The 19,487-nt window shown below is 48.3% G+C and overlaps 1 protein-coding gene across 11 annotated transcripts in view; it reads left to right on the forward strand.

Moving 5' to 3' along the window:
* ARNTL (aryl hydrocarbon receptor nuclear translocator like) overlaps positions 1–19,487 on the forward strand; it is a 104,581-nt gene that overhangs the window by 63,281 nt on the left and 21,813 nt on the right. For 8 of the 11 annotated variants that reach the window (XM_029207349.1, XM_029207348.1, XM_029207350.1 and 5 more), the window contains 7 exons: positions 5,592–5,720; positions 8,379–8,502; positions 9,467–9,690; positions 11,947–11,985; positions 12,280–12,321; positions 13,678–13,835; positions 15,587–15,666. In XM_029207349.1, coding sequence (XP_029063182.1) covers positions 9,551–9,690; positions 11,947–11,985; positions 12,280–12,321; positions 13,678–13,835; positions 15,587–15,666 — 459 coding nt within the window. In that variant the 5' untranslated portion in view covers positions 5,592–5,720; positions 8,379–8,502; positions 9,467–9,550. Of the gene's footprint in view, positions 1–5,591; positions 5,721–8,378; positions 8,503–9,466; positions 9,691–10,376; positions 10,540–11,946; positions 11,986–12,279; positions 12,322–13,677; positions 13,836–15,586; positions 15,667–19,487 lie in introns of those variants that run through there. The other 3 variants (XM_029207354.1, XM_029207351.1, XM_029207356.1) reach the window with 2 other exon arrangements.

The raw sequence follows: 19,487 nt of genomic DNA on the forward strand, positions 1-19,487 counted from the left end.
GGCCCTCCCGTTGCGGAGCACAGGCTCCGGACGCGCAGGCTCAGCGGCCATGGCTCACTGGCCCAGCCACTCCGCGGCATGTGGGATCTTCCTGGACCGGGGCACGAACCCGTGTCCCCTGCATCGGCAGGCGGACTCTCAACCACTGCGCCACCAGGGAAGCCCGGACCAGCCTTGTTTTGATTCACAAACTACTCCAGGATTCCCAACCCCTGCCTCTTGTGAGACCCTCTCAATAGGCTCTCTAAGCCCCATCGTTCCAAATGCAAGCTCCTTGATTTTTGTTTGATTTCAGGATTCCCAAGCATCTAGAGCTTCCAGTAGGACTGGGTACACAAGTGCCACAAACGGGGTTCTCCCCAGGCCCCTGACAGCCACTGCAAATGAGCTCTCCTCTGCTCAGAACATCATTCTAATCATCCAGTCCACCAGGCAAACCTGGTTCAAGTCTCCCCTCCTCCCTGGTCCCTTCTCCTTCCATTACCCCACACACACCGGCAAGTAAGCTAATCATTTTCTCCTCTGTTCTGCTCCTGTACCTCACATATGCCCCACAGCTAGGGGAAAAAAGGCATTTCTTCCTCAAGATACTTGACTGCCACCTGCTGGAAATTTGTAGTAATGGCTCTACAAATCTCTGCCCCCTAACAGAGGCGCAGGTACACTGACATGGGGCAGTGCACTGCTTGCACAGCTGCAGGCACAGCCCTGCCTGTTGCAGTGATCAGGATTGAGGGGATCTTAAACATACCCCGCTGTGTCCCCAGTGCCCTGGCTTCCACTAGGGCTAAAGAAATGCTTGCTGATTGATCGTGGTGCAAACCCCGGTTACCTTAGGGTCGAGGCACCTGGTCTCATGGATGAATGTTCTCTAAATCCGTCTGTTGCAAAGCGAGGCAACCAAACTCCCCACAAACCTTCAGAGTAACCAGAGGATCAGGAGGACTTGCAGAGGGGACAGGGACCCTTCAGTCTCTCACCTCTGCTCAAAGGCCACCACCATCTGAACAGACCAGAGCAACTCCACATTCATCCCCTCATTAAACCTGGAGGTGAGAACATGGAGAATGGAACTGGGGCCAGCTGCCCTGCTCCTCTGCATGGGGGAAGGACAGTACTTTGGAGCAGATGCTGTGTCCAGGGCCAGCGCCTTGAAGGTGGTGGGGATGCAGAGGTGGCCACACAGGGGTCCTTGCAGGCAGCTAGGGGTTTTGTGGCAAAGTAGATCGGTGAGCATGTAGCTACTAGACACGGGTAAGCAAGGGTGTTGATTCACTATCGTCCATATTTTCCTAAGCTGCGCCCTTTTATTAAACATCATCCAAAGCCATTACCCCAGTGACGTCCTGAGGCTTCACAAAGTGGTCTCAGTAGAGCTCCATCCAGCTGTTACACCTGCAGGCGGGAGGAGGAGGGGAAACATGCTTTTACCAGGGTCCTATTTTATAAAGGGAGAAGCCCTCTGTCCTTTCACAAAGCTTGTTTCCCCAGAGCCAGAGCCATTCGGCACAGCGTTGCTCAGGTCACATAGAAAGAGTCTCCCGGGGACTTCCTGGTGGTCCAGTGGTTAGGACTCAGTGCTTTCACTGCCGGGGCCCAGGTTCAATCCCTGGTCGGGGAACTAAGATCCCGCAAGCCGCCTGGAGTGGCCAAAAAAAAAAAACCAGCAAGTCTCTTGGACAGATACCTCTCCCTGCTAACCCTAATAAAGTAAGAGGAGCATTTCCCTCTCTGCCCTGGCTTCCAGGAAGCCCAGAGACAACTTCTTACTTCAGTTTCTGTAGCTTTCCTGAACCAGGATTGCTTCTCCTCACATTTCCCTGATTCCTTCCTCAGGAGTGCTTGTTTTGGGGGCATTTGTATTTTCCTTTGTAGGGGTGGCTTTGGGGGCAGGATGGGCAGTGGTGTAGCAGAAGAAAGAACCACCACCAGTGAGCCAGACACATGTGGGTTTCAGTCCCCACTTGCTAAGCAAGTTGTCTTTGCCTCTTCAGTGCTTAGTTCCTTACCTGGAAATTTGGGATAATCACCATAATTAACAGATAGGTTACTGTGAAGATTAAACTCCACCAGTGTGACCGCCACTATTGCCTCTCCCTCCTCCCAGGTCAGGCTTGGTCTGTGTCTCCAGGATCAGAGTCTATTTCCTTCTTCCTGCCTGTGTCAACTAGGGGACCAAGGGGTTTCCGGGGATGCAGGAGTTTCAGTGCTAAATCAGGAAGGTCAGAGGCAAACAGAAGAGCCAGTCACCCTGGTATTAAGCAACCTCAACATCTCAGGGGCTTACAATGGCCAAGGTTCACTTCTTGTTCATGCTGCATCCATACAGGGTCTTGGCTAAAGGAGGCGCCTCTATCCAGGAATCTCTGGTCTCGGCACAAACAGGGGGACACGCAGTAAAGGTCAGTTTGAAGGTTGCCACTGTCCCTTCCACTCACATTCATCCATCAGGGCGAGTCACTTGGCCAGGCCTGGCATGAGGCAGCCTGCCGACTTCCCACACAGAGGAGCAGCTAATGGTGTGAACCTTGATACAATCCACACGCTCCCCTTTCTCTACTTGTCATTCTGGGGTGCTGGGGCAGGGAGGAGGGAAAGCCCAGAGATGCCTGGTCCACAACTGGAGGGCACCCTGTGGCCATCTTCCTGTGGATGGTGTGTGTGGGTTTCTTTAGGGGCGCTTCAGCCTTGCCCCACTCTGCTCCGAGTACCAGCTGTCTCCTTTTGGCACCTAATAGTGGCTGACAGGCTCACCTCTGCTAGCACCCTTGCTCCTTTGTGTGGAGCCCCAGAGAATCTTCTCCCTATGCCCCGAGGAGCACAGGGGGACTGAGGTGGGACAGAGGGTGCCCCCAAGCTCTTGCCAGGTACACGTCCCAGGTCCCTTCATGCCTGGCCTTCTCTGGCCACCCAGAGAGCCTCCCTCCCACCTTCGGAAATCTCTAGGTCAGAAGTGGGCACACGTGTGACCCCTGACTCCAGGACCATGGCCAGGCTCTCCCAAGAGCGTCCTCGCTATGTGTCACTTGGATGGCAGCACCAGGGCCAGCCCTGAGCCCCCAGTCAGCAAGGATCCCTCTCCCAGGTAACTTTGGCCTCTTGGAGCCCCCTCTCTTGGCTCAAATCTCTTCTGGAAGTAGTTAGCACAGAAGACGTTTTTTGTCCTTTTTCTTTCGTTGTTCCATTTATTGTCTTACATCTAAGAACACCTTCCTGGAGAGAAAACAGTTTTCCAAAAAATAACTGTCTCAGCTGATTCAGCTTCCTTACCTTGTCCAAGCATATAAGAAACATGGTTTTTGTTTTGCAAAATACAGTGCCAAAAATCTATGTTAGCATTTATTATTTCTATAAAGTAAACATGAGTGCTGGAAAAAAATGATCAAAATAAGAAATTTCGTATGGAGTTTGGTACGGAGAACCTTTATCTAAATTTCAGGGAAGTGGGGGAAAGAAAATGCAAGGCATGGTGCTGGGAGATGCTGAGCCGTGAGATCCAGGCGCAGCTGGCGGGGCTGGGCGGGGTCTAGGCAGAGAGGCTGCTGCGGGCGAGGGGAAGGGGCGGGGCAGCCCGGGAGAGCGGGAGGCTTCTCTGAGGGTACACCTGAGGGCACTTGAAAGGCACGCAGGCGTTCACCCGGTGACCGAGTGGGTAAAGGGAGCCACACCTGTAAAACAAAGTGGGCACAGCTGAGGCCTCGTGCTCTCGGCTGCGTGCTCTTGGGAACTTAAGTATTTCAGCAGCCTGGCGCCTTGGGTAGCAGATGAGCTGTCGGGCTGGAGAGCGAGCACATCCTTTGCGGAGTCCTGGTGTATCCTGCTAGGGGTGTTTGGGGTTTTATCTGGAAGGCTTGGGGAGAGCAGTGAAGCCACTGAAGTATTTTAAGCAAGGGGGTGTCCTACCTCTGACCACGGTGAGGAGGGGACGAGACTGGAGAGGGGAGCAGCCTGGATGGAGGCGATGAATAAAGGATGGATGAAGTGGCTGGACCCACGCATCCAAGGGCCAAGTGTGGGCTCTGGGGCTGTTAGAAGGAGAAGGGAGGTCGCCCAGGGTGGATCCTGGGTTGCGAATTTGGGGGCTGGCAGGATAGTGTGGGACCTGGATGGGGAATCAGATTTAGATGGGATCGTGTGTGTTGAGCCTCTCCCAAGCAGCCCTGCCCTGGGGACTTTGCATCCCTGCTGCTTATCCATCGAGGCTTAGGGACTGGGAGTCCAGAATTCCTGGTCACATCGTTTGCACTTGCCCAGACAGGGTTACCTGTGTCAGACAGTGAGGGTTTCTGAACCAGACTGCAAGGAAGAATAAATCGGGAGGACGCGGTCCGTTCTATCCCTGGATATTCATTTGAAGACCTTTATAATGATCAAGATAAAAGCAAGTCATTGAAGATGCAAGAATTAGCCAGTGGAATGTGAAGCGCCAGAATTTGTGCTTCAAGAAGGTCAGGAAGGCCCCATTTAAAATGTCTTTCCGGGGCTTCCCTGGTGGCGCAGTGGTTGAGAGTCCGCCTGCCGATGCAGGGGACACGGGTTCGTGCCCCAGTCCGGGAAGATCCCACATGCCGCGGAGCAGCTGGGCCCGTAAGCCATGGCCGCTGGGCTGCGCGTCTGGAGCCTGTGCCCCACGACGGGAGAGGCCACAACAGTGAGAGGCCCGCGTACCGCAAAAAAAAAAAAAGTCTTTCCGTCTCAAGGTGGAGCAGGTAGGGAGTAGTGGGGCAGGTGCAGCCCATTTCTTCCTTCAGAGCCTGTTCCTTCCACAGGGTTCGCAGGGCCAGAGAGGAGACCCCTGTATCCTGCCAGCAGGAGGTGGGCAGGGCAGCAAACTCTCCCCCCACTTTAGTTTAACATGAGCAGCTTTTCAGAACTGATTTCTCTACCACATGTACTTGAGATCAGGGACATTTTCTTTCAGCGTCTGAGCTCACTCCCAGCGGTTTCAGGTATTGGCCCTGCTGGCATTTCGTCTTGGCTTAATGTTTTCTGAAGACTTGTTTTCTGTGGTTCCTCGTTGTGTGCATTTAGGTAACTCACCTGGCTGGAGAGAGAGTTGAGTGGTGTCGTTATTCGCAGGTGTAGCTCCTGGAGCCCCACTGCTCTCCTGCTATGTGACCTCTGCTGGTTTCTTCACCTCTCTCTGCCTCGATCTTCTTGGTAAAATGTGGAAACAACAGTATTTACCTCAGAGTTATTTTCAGGTCTGAGTGAGTTAATCTACATGGTGCAGTAAGAACAGCGCCTGACGCCAAGTACACGCTCAGTCACTGTTCACTGTTATTATTGCTTGACCCAGTAGGAGAAATGAAAAATATAATTATCTTCTTCCTCTTAAGGCCGTGTCCAAGAATTTACGTTTAGTAATTTAAAAGGCATTGTTTTTCACAGAAAATATCTCCTGGCAGACTTCCTCATGTGTTTGCAGTTGAGTTTAACAGGCAGTTGAAGGACGGGACGGTCAGCTCAGCATTGCTCCCTGTAATCAGGAGTCATGAGCAAGTTCCCCATCTTCCTCAGCTGCTATGAGACTTTTCATTTACTCCAAATTGACCTGTTTGGGATTTCTTTTCCTGTGGGCCCCACTGTAGGTTTCTGGAAGAAGTTGACTGCCTGAAAGGAAGCGACAAAACATGAAAATTGCTTTGAGGTGACCAACAAGTCCAGTGGCCCCTTGCTTCTCCCAAGGTGGATCTGGGGTTTAAGAACCGTAACTTCAGGTAACAATCCTATCCCACCCACCCTTGCCTAGAGTGACTATCATTGGCAGCTCGGATGGTAGTCCTTCCCTCAGGAAGTGTGGTTTCTTCCAGGAGCCCTGAAACTTGAAATTTTCCACCTCATGCAAATGTATGGCTGTTCAAAAAGAGGAGTGGGGGCTAGAGGGGGCACCACAGGTCTGACACCCAAAGGGTCACCGAGACCCTGAGGTCTGTGCTCACTGCTGGCCTACTTCTCTTAATGTCAGTAATAATGATAATAATAACAACAAAAGCTACAGCTGCAGCAGGGCCTTTAATGTGATTAAATGATTATAAAATACTCCTTGAAGAATACATCAGACTAGCCAGGAAATTTCTAAAATGAAGAGTAAGAAGCAGGAAAGGAATTGTTCTACCAGATATTAAAATGTATTATAAAGCCACAATCATAAATAGTGTGGTACCAGAATGGGAATAAGCAGATCAAAGGAAAAGAAGAGAAAGTCTAGAAATAGAAAACGAATCAATAAAGATGGCATTTCAAGTGACAGGTAACAGGACACATGGTCTAGTGAGTGGTGTCGGGACAACTGTCTATTCTTTGGAGAGAAATAAGAAATTCCCAACCTTAGGTCGTGTACCAAAAATAATTTCCAAGTGGATTAAAGAACTAATTTTTTTTAAAAAAATTATAAAAACATCAGCAAAGAAGAGAATGTTTTTATTATTTTGGGGTGACAGGGTTTTTAAAACATGTCACTTTTAGTATCATATATAAATACCATAAGCAAAGTTAAAAGGCAAAAGTGGGGGGAAGTATTTACAACATCTATAATGAGCATATACAAATTTATTCATTCAACATGCATTTATTGAGTGCTTACTGTGTGCTAGAAAGTGTTCTAGGCACTAAGGGTGCAAGCAGTAAACCAAAGTCCCTGCTTTTCTGATGCTTATAGTCTAATGGAGAGGACAGCCAGTAAATTAAGTAGATTATTGCAGGCCAAATGCTGATACGGGCGATGGGAAAAAATTAAGCAGGCCTGGGGTGGTTAGGAAGAGTTGGTGGGGAGGTCATATTATATGGCTCTTCAGGGAAGCTTCACTGATGAAGTTTCATCTGAGCAGAAATATGAAAGAAAAAGGGGAGAAGTGGTTGAATTTTGGATGTTTTTTTAATCTTGAGCTGATAAGATTTGCTGATGGATTAGATGCAGGTTGTGAAGGAAAGAAAGGAGTCAGGGGTGACTTCTAGGTTTGGGGCCTGAGCAGCAAGCAGGATTGAAGTACCACTTACTGACCTGGGCATGACCAAGAGGCTTGGCTTGGGGAGAACCAGGGATTGGTTATGGATGTTTCATGTTTCTGTTGTATATTCAAAGGGAGATGTCAGGGTGATGGTTGGTTATACAGGTTTGGAATTTGGGGAGAGATCTGGGCTGGAGATGTAAATATGGGAGTTGTCATAGCATGGATAGTATTTGAAGCAGTGAAACTAGACAAATCTCCTAGGGAGTAAGTATAGACAGAGGAGGGCCGAGGACAGCTAGAGGCGAGGAGACGAGAGGAACCAGCTGAAGAGACCAAAGAGGAGTGGCCACTGAAGTAGGAGAACCATGAAGCTGAGAGACAGGGAGGAGGGAGAGATCAACTCTATTAGATGTGCTGATGGGACGAGTAGGGAGGGAATGGAGAACTTGCTGTTGGATTTAGCAATGAGGAGGTCACTAGTGAACCCAACAGGGGCTGTTGTAGTGGGATGATGGGGACAAAAGCCTGATTTGAGTTGAGTTATAGCGAGGGAAGAGGAAAGCAATTGGAAACAAAGAATTGGGGCAGTAACTGGAAGGGAGTGGAGTTCAAATAAGTTGTGTTTTTCTCCCCCCCAAGATGAGAGTTGTTTGAGTGTGTTCTTATCCTAATGGGAGTGATGCTTTAGAGTGGGGGAAGTGGATGATGCAGGATTGGGGCGGATGGTCTGGACTAGTAAGAGAGGATGGGGTCAGCATGCTTTGGGGCTGGGGTCCTAGCCTGCAGCATCTAGGCAGCTGGTAGAAGTGGTCGCTGGCCTCTTAGTGAAGTATCAGCTAAGCATGAGGACTGGGGAGATGTTGGAGGTTTGAGGAGGAAAGAGCAAGTATGGTAGCAGAGTGGGAGAATAAATGGAGCAGAAGAGTCAAGGATCGTTGCATGCTTTTCTCCCACCAGTTCAGGTGCCCAGGTGAGCATGAGTTAGGAGGCCCATCGATCCTAAAGACAATATGGTAAGAAAATAGGACATGAGTGGGCACAAAGGAAAACCAAGAAATGCCCATATAAACGTAGGAACACCATCCGTAATAATTTTAAATTACAAGTAAAAACAGTGAGGTTTCGTTTTTTTCTTTCAGATTGACAAGAGCTCTTATCGGGGATGTAAGTTATTGGTTCTTTTCTGGAGCACAGTGTTTCAGTATTTACCAAAACACAATGTGTGTCCCCTTTAGACCTGTCAGTCTGACTTTTAGAGATAACAGCTCAAATGTGCAGAGCTACGCACACAAAGATGTTCACTCCAGCAATGGTCGTGAGACTGAAAACACAACACACGCCTAACCAGGAGGGCTCAGGTCTCTAATGTGTGGGCACAATAGTGACAGTGAAAACAAGAGCTCACCCTTGCCTCTCCCTTTGCAGATGAGGAAACTCGGGCCCAGAGAGTGGGAGTGACAGCCCCAGTCACGTCACTTGGAGCTGGACCCCGACAGCGGGCACTGCACGGCCACCTTCAACGGGGTTTGCAGTTGGAGTCCCTTGCAAGGTACTTGCCAGCCTCTCCTTTGGGCCGACTCTGCGCTTTTAAGATATGAATTCTCAAAATGTTTTGCAAGTGTTTGCAGTGTCTTCACTTCATTATGCTAGGTTTTCCTTGCAGTGGAATCCTGAGTACAAAAGGACAGTTTGGGAGGACAGGACAGACTTTGCCTGGGCCAGTGATGGAGAGGGACCACTTTTTCCTGACTCCCAAGTGGGACTTACAGGCTGAGAAAGGATATTTTCTGCTTTCCTACAACTTTGATAAAAAATTGTAATAAAAATACAAAGATAGGGCTTCCCTGGTGGCGCAGTGGTTAAGAATCCGCCTGCCAATGCAGGAGACACGGGTTCGAGCCCTGGTCTGGGAAGATCCCACATGCCGCGGAGCAACTAAGCCCGTGCGCTACAACTACTGAGCCCACGTGCCACAACTACTGAAGCCCGCACGCCTATAGCCCGTGTTCCGCAACAAGAGAAGCCACCGCGTTCAGAAGCCTGCGCACGACAGCGAAGAGTAGCCCCCGCTCACCACAACTAGAAAAAGCCTGCGCACAGCAACGAAGACCCAACACAGCCAAAAATAAATAAAATAATAAATTTTTAAAAATACAAAGATAACAAGTAGATCATATTTATTTCATTGATTAGATTTGATTAGAAGAAGATTAATTTAGGACTGTCAGAACATCTGGGACACTTGGTCCCCTCCGTGGGAGGAGCACAGGGCTGTAACTTCTAGAGCCTTGGGTTCTGGTTTAGTTCTTCCATGCCCTGGCACGGGGATCTAGGAGAAGCCACCCAGTTTCTCTGAGCTTTGTGTCTACAAGAAAAATGAGTGGGTGAGCCTAAATTACCTATAGTAACTCCTAGAGTAAATACGATGCCCCTTCCAGTTCTACCTGGTCCTGTTCCAGTTGGCTGGGCGAGAGAGATGTTGGTGCTGTAATCAAGTCCCTTTCCCTCCACAGAGCCACCCTGGTCGTCCTCCACCTTAGAAGAGCACGTAGAAATAAACGTGCCTCTGTGCCTCCTTGTACCTATTCCAGACTCCAATGGCCGAACAGAGAATGGACATTTCTTCAACTATCAGCGACTTCATGTCCCCAGGTGCCACCGACCTCCTCTCCAGCCCCCTGGGCACCGGTGGCATGGATTGCAACCGGAAACGCAAGGGCAGCTCCACGGACTACCAGTAAGGCCTTTGGGCTCGTCTTCCTCTGGCTAAACTTGGTGTCGGCTCACAGGCATGAACATCTAGGGCCTCTACTGTCCCTCCTGGAAGAAGGGATCCTCTCTGTGAAAAGGGATGGGAATGAAAGATCCAACTCCAGGTGGCCACACAGTAGTTGATTTTGCCCTTTATCTTCCCCCTGGATTGCAAGCAGGAGGGAGCTTCCAGTACTGCTGAGGTGTTTACTCCCTGCTCCTGTCCCCAGATTGTTCCACATCGAGGGAAAAAGAATAGCCTTAAAGCCAGGATCCACATTTTACCCCTTTCTTCCTTTTCCTTTGCTCTTTTGAGCAAGATGGCCAAGTCCCTGGATGTAACCTCAGTGGTTTCAAAAAGAGCTTTGCTTGAAGGCCTCTCTCTAGGAGGACATCAATGGCTTACTTAACGTTTGTGGAGTGAATAAGTAGAGGTCATCTCTGGAAACAGTATAGGAACAGTGACGTTGTCCTTAAACACTATTTAAATTAGTGTGTTCCTCTTATATTAAATAGTACTTTTCTTTTTAGACTAGATGGCTTTTCTTTTGAGTAAGTAAGTTTTCACACTTATAGTCAGCTCTTCTGTAGCTGAACAAACATCTAGGGAATAAGTCAGCATAGAACATCCAAAGGCACATTTTGTTTTGTAGAGGCAACTGTGGAGTCTTGCCCAAATGTCCATTTGAGAGGTTTTCTTCTGTTTAATGAGGGAAAATCTCCAAGGAGGTATCCCCCTACAGCAGATGTCCTTTCTGCTGAAGTTCACAGGTCGAATTTGGGGAGCACAGTGGCTGGAGGTCAGATGCCCACTAGGAGATGCTATGAGTAATATGTAAGTGATCCCAGATGATTAAGAGAGTGGACGCCCAGGGGATGGAGAGTGGGTGTGAGGACCGAGAGGGTGTTCTTCCATGGCAGTAACTCCCCAACAGGGAAACTAGATGCTTTCTGTGGAGCCTTTGTCTTGGGCCAGTGCTGATGGAGGCCTTGACATGTTCTAAGACCTCTGCTATCTAGGTCTGTGGTTCCCAACCTTGTCTCCATCCAGAACTTTCAGGTTTCCTGCATGGACCCCAGTTTGCAGGTCTTCTGTAATTCGTGGAGACCCTATTAATTAAGCGACCATAATCCTTTATCTTATCATTTTAATGCACTAAACTCATACCTGTAGGGCAGAGCTGCTTTTCACCTGAGATGGTCATCTGCCTCAGTGAGCGGATACAAGTCTAGACAAAAGGGAAGAGAGAGTTGTCGTTTTGCCCTGTGGCCTGTAGATTTTCTTCTGAACTTCAGGACTAGCTAGAGAAAGTCTCTGCCTGTGAGGAAATTGAGGGCTCTTGGTTGGGAACCACTGTTCTAGAATGCCCGTGATGTGCCTCAGTGCTCCTGAGAAAGTTGTTTTTGCCCTTGAGATGACATTGTTTGGAAGGCCATAATCCCTCCTTTCTTACAGGAGAAAGGAGGAGGCCCAGATGTCGGCCAGTGCCCTCCTGAGCGATTTAGGGGTTGGAGAAGGGTGTGAGCTGACCCAGGGGATTTAGAACTCCCTCCTCTGAGGATTTCAATCTGTTTTCTCCTGAACCACAAGGTGATGTGAAAACTGGATTCTGGAGTCCATGCAAGGAAGGCAGATCCCTGCTGTGGCCCCAGGAATCTCTGTGGCCCCCCAACCCCATGCCAACCTCTGTCCCAGTTCCTCAGGGCTTGGGGTTTCCCGCCAAGCTGAGAACCAGAGCGTTGGGTAGCAGTGCCTTTGAAGAGCTGGCCTGGGGCTCTGCTCAGTACTTCTTCGTGGGTACTTTGATTTCCCCTCCTCACCTAACCCACCATCACCAAATATATAGTATATTTGATGCTTGATGTGTTTTGCAAATGAATGAACCCCATTTATCCAGAATGATGGGGGGGAATGAGGTGTTACAGTTACTTGGATACTCTGGTTACCTAAGAGTTTCCATAAATGCTGTATGTATTCCCAATTTTCGCAAACAATCAATACGGTAAAAATATATTAACACGCGAACTCTATTGAGATGGTATATATAACTTTTGTTTGGTCTGGGTTTTATAGTAGGTTCAAGTTTGTTTTGTTTGTTTTACTTTTATACATCAAGAGTCAATACTATGACTATTTGAGCTTTCTAATTGCTTGGTTTCTGGATAAATGAGGGCCTTCTGTATTATGATAAGAAGCTATTTTTGTATGTCTTAACAGTCACATTCTCTTTTGTTTTCTCAGAGAAAGCATGGACACAGACAAAGATGACCCTCATGGAAGGTACCATGAATCTAGTCATTTGAACTTCAGCATCCTTAGAGCCATTTTCTTTGCATAATTAAACATTCTATTACTTGGTGCAGGTTCCATCCATGTCCTTGATTAGGGATAAGCAAGGAGGCCTTGGGCCTATGGGCTTGAACTTGTCTCCCTCCCCCCACCCCCAGTGTGGCCAACAACCAAAGCTCTTGTGTGTCATGTAGAGGTGACAGGGATAAGGCAGGGAAGAAAACAGATGTGTAACTCTGTTGTCAATCTCCAGGACATTGTGTTTCTTCTTTTTTTTTTTTCCAGGTTAGAATACACAGAGCACCAAGGAAGGATCAAAAATGCAAGGTGAGCTTGGACCCTCATTCTGTCTACAAACTGTCCTGGTTTGGTTGCTTGGTGTGTAGCCAAGGAGGCTCTGCATATCTGGTCCTTGTCTGTCAGACGGTCTTCAACACTGTCACGTCCTTAGGGAAGGAGGAAAGGCATGGGGGGCCCGGGCTTGATGTGGCCTTCTGCCCCTCCCTCCATCCCTCCAGGCTGAGCTGCCTTCACTCTTTGCTGTCTAAGCACAGTTAACCGGAAGGGGGCTTTGGAGGGAGCAGAAGATAAATCAAGGCTAAAGGTTTTCTCCGTCTTCAGCAGGTTACTCCTTACTGACTCAGGGCCCTTCAGGAAGACCTGGCTCAGTGACTCGGTTCCCTGGGCTGTCCCAAGCCTCTGAAAGTGCCCTTATTGCTCTGCAAGGTGCACTTGAAGGCTAGACCTGGGGGTGCCCTGCTCCCTCAAGGAGATTCTCTAACTCCGTCTTTCCTGCTTCCAACCATGCCTGCGACTCCTTTCCGTGCAGATCCTGAGCTCTCCTGCCAGTAGCCCCAGGGCCATTTGAGTCTGTATCGTGACACAGAACCAGGGGCTGCAGAATTTGACCCGACACTTCTGGCTTTTCCCTCATGGATCAGCTTTGGCGAGAGATCCCATGGTTCTGTTGCTATGGCAGTGGCAGCAAACTACGTTTCCACTGTTGACACACCTCTTGAGGGGGACAGTCACGAATGACAGGTGCAAACCAGTCAGGGAGGGAGTGTGTGCCCATGGAAGTGTCACGCTGACTCGGCAGGCAGCAATTCCAGGGAGGAAGGCGTGTGACATTCCTCAGTGGAAACTCTTGGGGACAGATGTAGCAAGTGCTGTGTCTAGGTGGGGTCACGGCCGATCCAAGGACGGCGGCGTTAGTTACCTGGTGTCTCAATCAGTCGGCCTCCGACAGGCCACACAGCAGGCTCCCCACAAACCTCAGAGACAGCTCAGCATGGCGCCCTCACAGATGTTTGTTCCAGATGCTTTGCCCTTTGAATTCTCCACCTCACTTCTTTCCTTCACCCCCGTCTTAAAATCCAACTTTATCGGGGCTCAGAGGAAAAGAAATGAGGAGAAATTAACAGCTCAGTTTACTCTGAAAAGACAGTTTTTGTAATATTTCTCAATTCTAAGGATGAGGTGAGCATAAAAAAAACCTAATACTGACCTGGCAGTGAGCCCACTTTTTTGGGTGACCTCAGTAGGAAGGCCTAGTTTGAAACGTTTTGCAGATTCTAAATTTGCCTTGACAGATGAATATTGAAAACAGCTACGATTTATTTTCATCGTTTCCTTGATGCCCTGTTACATTTTACAGAAATCATTTTTCGTATTGTTGTTCAGGGAAGCTCACAGCCAGATTGAAAAGAGGCGTCGGGATAAAATGAACAGTTTTATTGATGAACTGGCTTCTTTGGTACCAACGTGCAATGCGATGTCCAGGAAATTAGACAAACTTACTGTGCTGAGGATGGCGGTTCAGCACATGAAAACATTACGAGGTGAGATCCCGGCTTTATTGTCCTTTATGCCCTTGCTCACAAATGTTACCACCCTTTCCTAGAATGTTCCCGAGTCTCCTTAGGGACAAATGTTTATTACTTGCAAATGTGTAGCTTTGAGTAATATGCCTGTCATTTTCAGCAATAGACCTGATGCCAAATGAAACGATTATTGAGCTTCTGTGGGTATCAAGATGCAGTTTTGCTGTCCTACATCTCCAGAGGGTGGAGGCTATGTCCTGTGCGTGTGTATATGCACATACATGTCAGAGAGGACACTGCTGAAGTGCTAGCTTGTGCGTATGTGGTGCCTGGGCCCCACCCATACAATGCTATACATCAGAAATGTAGGTGCCCTTAGTGACACAGGAAAGTCAGTTTCAGTTTTGAAGAGGAAAATTCATCATGGTTCCTTTTGAAGAGTGAGTCACTGGTTGGTGGGACTTGCTGCGTTTTATCGTCAGGAATGAACACTGATGATATTTTCATCTTCCTGGAATTTTCCCAAACCAGATCAACTCTTTATGAGGGAAGCAGTGTTTTCCTTCTTTTCTGAGTGCGGGGAGGGTGAGAAAACAGAGGCAGAGACGTGGAAGTGACTTATCCACACCACGGGAGAAATCCAAACTGTATCAGGCACTTTAGTGAATGCGGTTCCTGGAATTTTCCACAGCTAGTCTTGGACTATTTGAGGAAATTGGAAAGTGGGCGCTCACTCAGATCTCTGACCTGTGTGGTAAAAGAATTACGTCTTTTATATTTCTACAAAGCCACCGGAAATAAGAAGTAGCTGGTTTTGTCTGACTTTTGATCATTACTCAAAAATATAAATGTTGTGTCCTTTGCCCGGAGAATGGCATTTTAAAATTCATATTAGTGAAGATAGAGATTAAATCATAACTAATTTCTATTACATTGGAAGGAAAAGAGTGGCAGAGCTCAAGCTACCCTAAAAAGCAGGGACGTGGGTCAGTAACATGTGCCTTGTTGGTTGATATGAAAGTCAGGACGCGTTCTGTTTCCCTCCTTCCTGGTGGTGCTTGGAATTGTTATGGATCGTTTCATTTTACTTCTTCACTCTTTTACTAACCATTCTGCAGATTTCAAGTCATTTCCTGCTGGCATTTTTCTCTAAGTTATTCTCCTGAAAGATGCCAGATTGACAGCCTTTTAAACATAAGTCTTGTGCCTTCCAGTCCTGGGAGCTCGAGTTGCACTTACTGAAGAAATGCATTTCTCTGGGTTGCCAAGCTCATTTAATTCAACCCTGATGAAGAGGAGCTCTCAGTAAATGCCTTCTACAGGGTGTTTACTCAGGGCCTGGCAGTCTGGATGATTTCCCAAGAACATTTAGAGTGGAGATTTGAGCAACCGCTAGACAACCCATTTAATATAGATCTTGGGAGGAGGGAACCTCCCAGGAGTCTCTACCAGTTTGCTTCTAGAGCTGCCTTCTCTCTTAGAAGCAGTTTTTTAACTTGTGTCAGCTCCTGATTTTCACTATAGTGACAAAAGCAAGCTTGCTAAGTCTCCTGTGGGCAGCAGTGTTTGCTTTTCGGTGGAATTCTCTTTGGCATTAGAGGCTCCTGTCCAAAGTCAGATCTAGCCCTGTCTCTGTTAAGGAAAAAGAAGACAAAATTTAGATCCCAGGTGGTAAGGACTGGCCGCATCTGGAAGGTTTGAGGCAGTCGAATGGAATGAGACATCTGAAAATACAGTGTTCCAACGCTTTCTCTCTTTTCCCCTGTAAGGTGCCACCAATCCATACACAGAAGCAAACTACAAACCGACCTTTCTATCAGATGATGAATTGAAACACCTTATTCTCAGGGTATGTTGCAATTATGGGATTGTTTTACACAACATTTATTTTTACAAATTTCAGAGTTAAGTACCAGCGTGTGGGAATTTGATGTCTCAACACTGAACTTGCTTAGGCTCACTTCCTCTTTTGGGGCCTCCACCTTGTTCTTACTGTTTGAACAGGCTTCACGTCTCTTCCCTGAGACCCTCCTCTTCTACCCTTGCTCAAGCAAAAATTGAAGGTCTATGCTACTGGGACTTTAAATAAGAAGAGCAGATTTTGTTAGAATAGGAGGTAATGAAGAATCCCCTTCCTGAATAGGAAGGTTTTAGAAAGGGACTGAAACTGAGAGCAACTGAGAATTTCTCTCATCACTTAACCACTAGCACAAAAACAGCCACCTAAATCTTTATACCAAAATTCCATCAAAACAACAAGCTTCCAAAGACACCATGGCCTGAGGAGGAAAATAAGTGAAGGAGGCGATGCTTTCACCTGCCTGACCACAGTGCTCACTTTCTCCTGCCAGGCTCTGCAGAGAGGCAGCTGAGGTGGCACTGCGGGAACCTGGCTTCTGTGCTGAGTCAGGTCTGCTCTGGGTAGAGCGAGATTCACTTGGAAATTGAAGGGAGAGACACCAAATTCAGAAATGTGTCCTCTTGCAAACTGTGAAAAGAGAAACAGAGAAGCCTAACTTAAGGCAAGGATACCTGCCCCATCTCGCCGCAGCCAGGGCTGACCTCACTTCTCTGAGCAGAAGTTTGCAAAGCCCCAGCACAGAGGATAGTCCAGCTGCATTTTTGCATCTTCGCTACCCATTTTCAGCTCACCCCGGCTTCAGGCCCTCTGTAAGCCTTGGCTGCCTGCTCGTTCCAATAGTCTCTATCCATCCCCTCGTGACATGCTGTATTAACTGCAAGGAACAGAAGACGTGTTGAATAAACAGGGCTTTGTTTCTCCAGCATAGCCAGTCCTGGGGTAGGCTGTGAGGGGCTCGTATAGAGGTTCAGTGAGGTCAGCAGGAACCAGGCTCTTTCTGTCCTCTCACACAACCCTGCTGAGCTAGCATGTAGCTTGTTGCCTCATTGGAGTGAGACGGCCTGTGCCAGCTCTCAGTAGCGGATCAGCCAGAAAAAGGGCAGGGGAGGCTTCAGGCCAGCCGTCTTTTGTACCAAGAAAGGATGCACCTTCCTGGAAGCACAGTAGTGGACTTCAGCTTATCCAGAAGATGTCACCTGGTCCCCCATAGCTGCAAGGCATGTTGCAGAACAAGTATCGTAGACGCAGGCAGGAGAGAAGGGGGTCGGGAGCAGCGGTTGCCACACATATTTTACAGAACCGCATCCGTCTGCTAGATTTCCCTCCAGGAGTGGCTGCCACAACCCAGTATGGAACTCCAGCTGTGGCCTGATTGGCCTGGGGTTGGATGGCCTGGTAGCCTCCCTTGCAGTAGAAGCCATCTTATTAGTGCCACATCCGGGGTAGCTGTAATAGTGGCCCTCCCCGGCTCTCTTGTACGTGAATTATTGTTAGGCCAGGTTTTTTCCATCGTGCGTAGGTGCAGTTTTTTTGAACTTCTCTTTCATCCATCCAATAAATATCTATTTATTGGATAGTCCCATATTCCAGCTTATCATTAGCGATCCTTCAGAGCTTCATGTGAGTTGAAGCTTGGATAGGTATGTCTTCTGTCTTCCATTTTCATTCATTAGCTAATTGAGCAAACACTTTAGTACTTACTGGTTATGCATGGCCCTGTCCTACAAACATCCAATCACTGATAAACACTGTAGGGTGGGACCAAGGCTTCTCAGGAAGTTGGCGATGGTCATTTGGTTACCTCTCAAGGCATGCTTGGAAGACCCAACTCTGCCCTCACCTCTCCATCCTTTTCATAAAGATGTCCTTGTTCTCAGGGAGGACTTGCTGGAGTTAAGATGTAAACTATACCTGCAGCATCTCCAGAGAGACCAGCAGGGCTGGCCTCACGGGCATGCAACCTATGCAGTCACACAGGGCCTGGCACTTGGTTTAATGCTCTGCTGTCGCCATCTTGAAAATTGTATTTGAGAACAAGGGTCCCTACATTTTCATTTTGTACTGGGCCCTACAGATTATGTAGCTGGTCCTAATTGCCATACTGATAATTTGGTACTTTTTAAAATTTTATTTTATTTTTTTGACTGTGTTGGGTCTTCGTTGCTGGGCGTGAGCTTTCTCTAGTTGCGGCGAGCGGGGGCTACTCTTCGTTGTGGTGTGCGGGCTTCTCATTGAGGTGGCTTCTCTTGTTGTGGAACGTTGGCTCTAGGCACGGGAGCTTTAGCAGTTTGGTACATGGGCTCAGCAGCTGTGGCTCACGGGCTCTAGAGCGCAGGCTCGGTAGTTGTGGCGCACGGGCCTAGTTGCTCCGCGGCATGTGGGATCTTCCCAGACCAGGGCTCGAACCCGTGTCCCCTGCATTGGCAGACTCTCGACCACTGCACCACGAGGGAAGTCCAAATTTGGTGTTTTTAAAGAAAAAAATATATATGTATGTATATGTATAAAACCAGCTCTTTTTGTGATGACAAGTGCTTAATAATTGTCTTGTTGCTGCTTTTCTGAATGATTTCCTATTAGATGCCCACACTTATCAAGGTCTGGAATAAGAGTTTTAATGCTATCCAAGCTAAATACTTTATCTTGGGCTTGCCTTTTCTGCTCTTCTCTCTCAGACAACGTCAGTGGTGACTTGTCTTCCCTGATGGAACTTTTCTCACATCTCTGGCCCATCTCAGTGGCTGTGAAGTACTGTCTGATTCCTTGCCGCTTCCAGGTGCCTAGTTCTTGGGAATTTGCTTCAACAGATGGCAGGGTCCACTCAGATGATGTTTGAACAGTTTGGCAGCAGGAACTGGACTTCCAGTTTTCCTTACCAGTGCAAATCTGACTAATAGCATTCTTTACTAAGTGCTTTCAAAATATCTTTAATAACCGGCGTGTCAAGGAGCAGTGAACCTGGTCAGTTTAGAGTGTCTGAATCCTGTATGTCCCGAGTTTTGAAAACGTGGCGGCTGCTTGGGCTCCGTGTCACTCATTAACTTAACACCGTCCTCCCTGAGGGCGAGCCTGCCCTGGTCTTCCTGGCCCCGTGGTGCTCGTGTCTCACTCCTCTGCCCTCTGGCTGTCCCCTCAGCCCCAGCTTCTTCACCTGCCGGTGTTTATCTGCCCGAGTGAAGCAGTGTCGGAATGTTTTGTGCCTCCCCTGTGCTAACCGTGTTCACCAGCCTCTGGAACCTCCTCTCCCTCCCCTGCATGTGTTCAAATCCACTGCACTCGTGTCACCAGTTTGGGCCTGACTCTGCCCAGCATTTTTTCCAGGATGTCACGAGCACCTTCTTCCCAGGCATCTTTTGTGCCACATCGCTTCATTAATGAAAAGCCTCAAAATACTCTCTTCTCTCGTTAGATATAAGATTGTCAGCAAGGCAAGTGAGGAAGTTATTAATACTCTCTCTTTTGACAGAATGAGGCTTCCAGCAGATGGTGCTTGGGAAGTTGCTTCCCCCTCACCGTCATCCCTTGCCCCTGGGCCAGCTCAGAGACCTAACTTAGGAAAGGATCATCCCCAGCTTCCTTCTGGCAGGACAGCCTGCCAAGCCCTCTCACAGCAATAGTGAATCTGTTCCCCTTTTACTCACTTCTTTTATCCCAGCACAAGTGCATGTACCATTCTGTTACCTTCTGGCACATGAATTCATTTCCTAGTTCTTTGAATTAAACTGCATCCCGAAGGCCCTTTTGTGGAAAAGCGTTCTCTAGATTCTTCCAAAGGACAGGCTGCGGCCCAGCAAATAACGCAAGATAAT

This window comes from Monodon monoceros, unplaced genomic scaffold (genome assembly GCF_005190385.1).
Source record: "Monodon monoceros isolate NGI ecotype Baffin Bay Population unplaced genomic scaffold, NGI_Narwhal_1 Super_Scaffold_7, whole genome shotgun sequence".
Classification (NCBI taxonomy): domain Eukaryota; kingdom Metazoa; phylum Chordata; class Mammalia; order Artiodactyla; family Monodontidae; genus Monodon; species Monodon monoceros.